This window comes from Genypterus blacodes, unplaced genomic scaffold (genome assembly GCF_046128005.1).
Source record: "Genypterus blacodes isolate CSIRO-AG114 ecotype Tasmania unplaced genomic scaffold, CSIRO-AGI_Gbla_v1 ptg000072l_1, whole genome shotgun sequence".
In the NCBI taxonomy this organism is placed as follows: Eukaryota; Metazoa; Chordata; class Actinopteri; order Ophidiiformes; family Ophidiidae; genus Genypterus; species Genypterus blacodes.
The window spans coordinates 1660376-1662771 of NW_027466882.1; the positions used below are offsets into that span (position 1 = coordinate 1660376).

The 2396-nt window shown below is 43.2% G+C and overlaps 1 protein-coding gene across 1 annotated transcript; it reads left to right on the forward strand.

Annotated features, from left to right (window-relative positions):
• Nucleotides 1-319: 319 nt before the first annotated feature.
• On the forward strand, nt 320-2108 carry LOC143005819 (nuclear factor 7, brain-like). The gene has a single exon (XM_076157214.1). The coding sequence runs from the start codon at nt 470-472 to the stop codon at nt 1901-1903; it is 1434 nt and encodes a 477-aa protein (XP_076013329.1). The 5' UTR covers nt 320-469; the 3' UTR covers nt 1904-2108.
• Nucleotides 2109-2396: the final 288 nt, after the last annotated feature.

Genomic DNA, 2396 nt, shown 5'->3' on the forward strand with positions numbered 1-2396 from the left:
CAACTTCCGTTTAGTTCAATCTAATTACTCTACAGTTAGTATTCTCAGTGGCTCGGATGTTGTTTGTGTTTGTTGTCTGTGATCTCAGCTCCTTTAATAAGCAGAGAAGACAGTATGTTTACATACAAATCTTACATAGTACAGCTTTGAATTCAGTTTAGTCCCTTACATCACAGTACAGTGATCCGTGATTTTCACCGGGAAGTGCGCAATAGAAGACATTTACAGGGTAAAATCTGAAAGTTGTGCTGTCACCACCATCTGCTGGTCACATTGTGATATTGCATAACTCTGAAGAAGAGGCCAGAGAAAGTGAAAGTGTATTTGTTGTCGCTGAACAGAGCCGAGACGCCATTACAGGGAGTGAGAGCTCACAAGACATTTGTGTTGTAGGACTTCAAAAACAACGTTGGGACAACTTCAGTTTGGTGAGTTTTGCAGTAAACAGACAATCTGGATACCAGAGAAAATGGCAGAGAAAATTGCTCTTTTTGAAAGTTTCCTGAGCTGTCATGTGTGTACAGAGACGTTCAGAGATCCTGTGACTCTGGGCTGCAACCACAGCTTCTGTTCCAGCTGCCTGGAACTATTCTGGAAACAAGCTCAAAACAAAAACTGTCCGATTTGTAAAAGGAAATCATCAAAAGAATTTATTGGAGTGAACTTTACTTTGAAGGAACTTGCCGACACCTTTGTTGGGAAACTGAAGTTAAGACCATCTGAGACTCAGAAAGAAGAGAAAGAGGAGGAAGAGGAGCTGGTGTGTAGGAAACATAAAGAAAAGCCCAAATTGTTCTGTAAGGATGAGCAGAGAGCTTTGTGTTCTGTCTGTGAGTTCTCACTCCATCAAAGTCACAATGTGGTTCCTATAGAACAAGCAGTCAGTGAGCTGAAGGACCAACTGAAATCTGACTTAGAGTCTCTGCAGGACAAGAAGAAGAAATACAAAAAAGCTAAAGAAACATACAATGAAATGATTCAACACTCCAAGAAGCAGCTGATGTCCACAGAGAAGCAGATCAGAGCCCAGTTCAACAAGCTCCAGCAGCTCCTGAAAGAGGAAGAGGAGTCCAGACTGGCAGCTCTGAGAGAGGAAGAGGAGCAGAAGGGGAAGGCTATGGCCAGAGAGATGAAGCAGATTGAGGAGAAGCTCTCCTCTCTCTCAGACAGTATCTGTGCTGTTGAAGAAGAGCTGCAGAAACACAACGTGTCCTTCCTCAGCAGTTACAAAGCCACTCAGAGCAGAACCAGATCCCAGTGCTCACTGTCAGATCCACAGCTGCTCTCAGGAGCCCTGATAGATGTGGCCAAACACCTGGGCAACCTGTCCTTCAGAGTCTGGGACAAGATGAAGGACAACATCACCTTCACTCCTGTCATTCTGGACCCAAACACTGCAGCCAGATCGCTCTATCTGTCTGATGACCTGATCAGTGTGAGACAGGGAGACACACACCAACAGCTTCCTGATAATCCAGAGAGAAACACTCAATATGCTGAGATTCTGGGCTCTGAGGGCTTCAGCTCAGGGAAACACAGCTGGGAGGTGGAGGTGGGAGACCTTCCTGACTGGACTGTTGGTTTGGTTAAAGAGTCAGCTGACAGGAAGGGGGAGAGGGATGGTTCACCAAAATATGGACTCTGGTGTTTGTTTCATCGTAGTGGAAAATACACTGATGGACGTGGTGGGACAGTGAGAGTGAAGAAGAGTCTCCAGAGGATCAGAGTCCAGCTGGACTATGACAGGGGGGAGGTGTCCTTCTACAACCCTGAAGACGCAACTCACATCCACACTTACAGAGACACTTTCACTGAGAAACTGTTTCCACATTTCAGTGTTGGAGAAGCTGCTGATGTGAAGAGCAAAGAGCTCAAAATCTGTCAGGCTGAGATTTCTCTGTGATTTTCTGTTTTGGTGGTGGAGTTAGACTTTTCATTATTCACTGTAGGAGAACTGAGATGAATGAAGTTTTATGACTTTGATCAACTTTATTCATGGGTTAAGTATGTTTAAACATGAATGTCACGTTCTAAACTAAGATTATGTTTAAGGAAAATGATTTTAAACTAATTAAGGATTAAATTATTTAAACATTGATTTTGTTTTTCGTGTCTTATTTGTAGGTTTCAATCTGTGATCCTTTGAGATTTAATCCAGAGAGAAACACTAAATATGTTGTGTTTTGCTGTCCAGGATGAAGATGTTGTGATGTAATCAGCTGTTTTCTGTTTACAGTGTGTGTGTGTGATGAGGTTGAGGTTCTCTCATGTTAGCTTGTGTTTCTCCATCCTGCAGCATTTAGAAAGGTTGAACGTCTGCTTGTTTCTCTGATGGAGGTTTATGATCCAGAGAAACATGAAGCACAAAGTCATGTGGAGGGTTGAGAGAAATACAT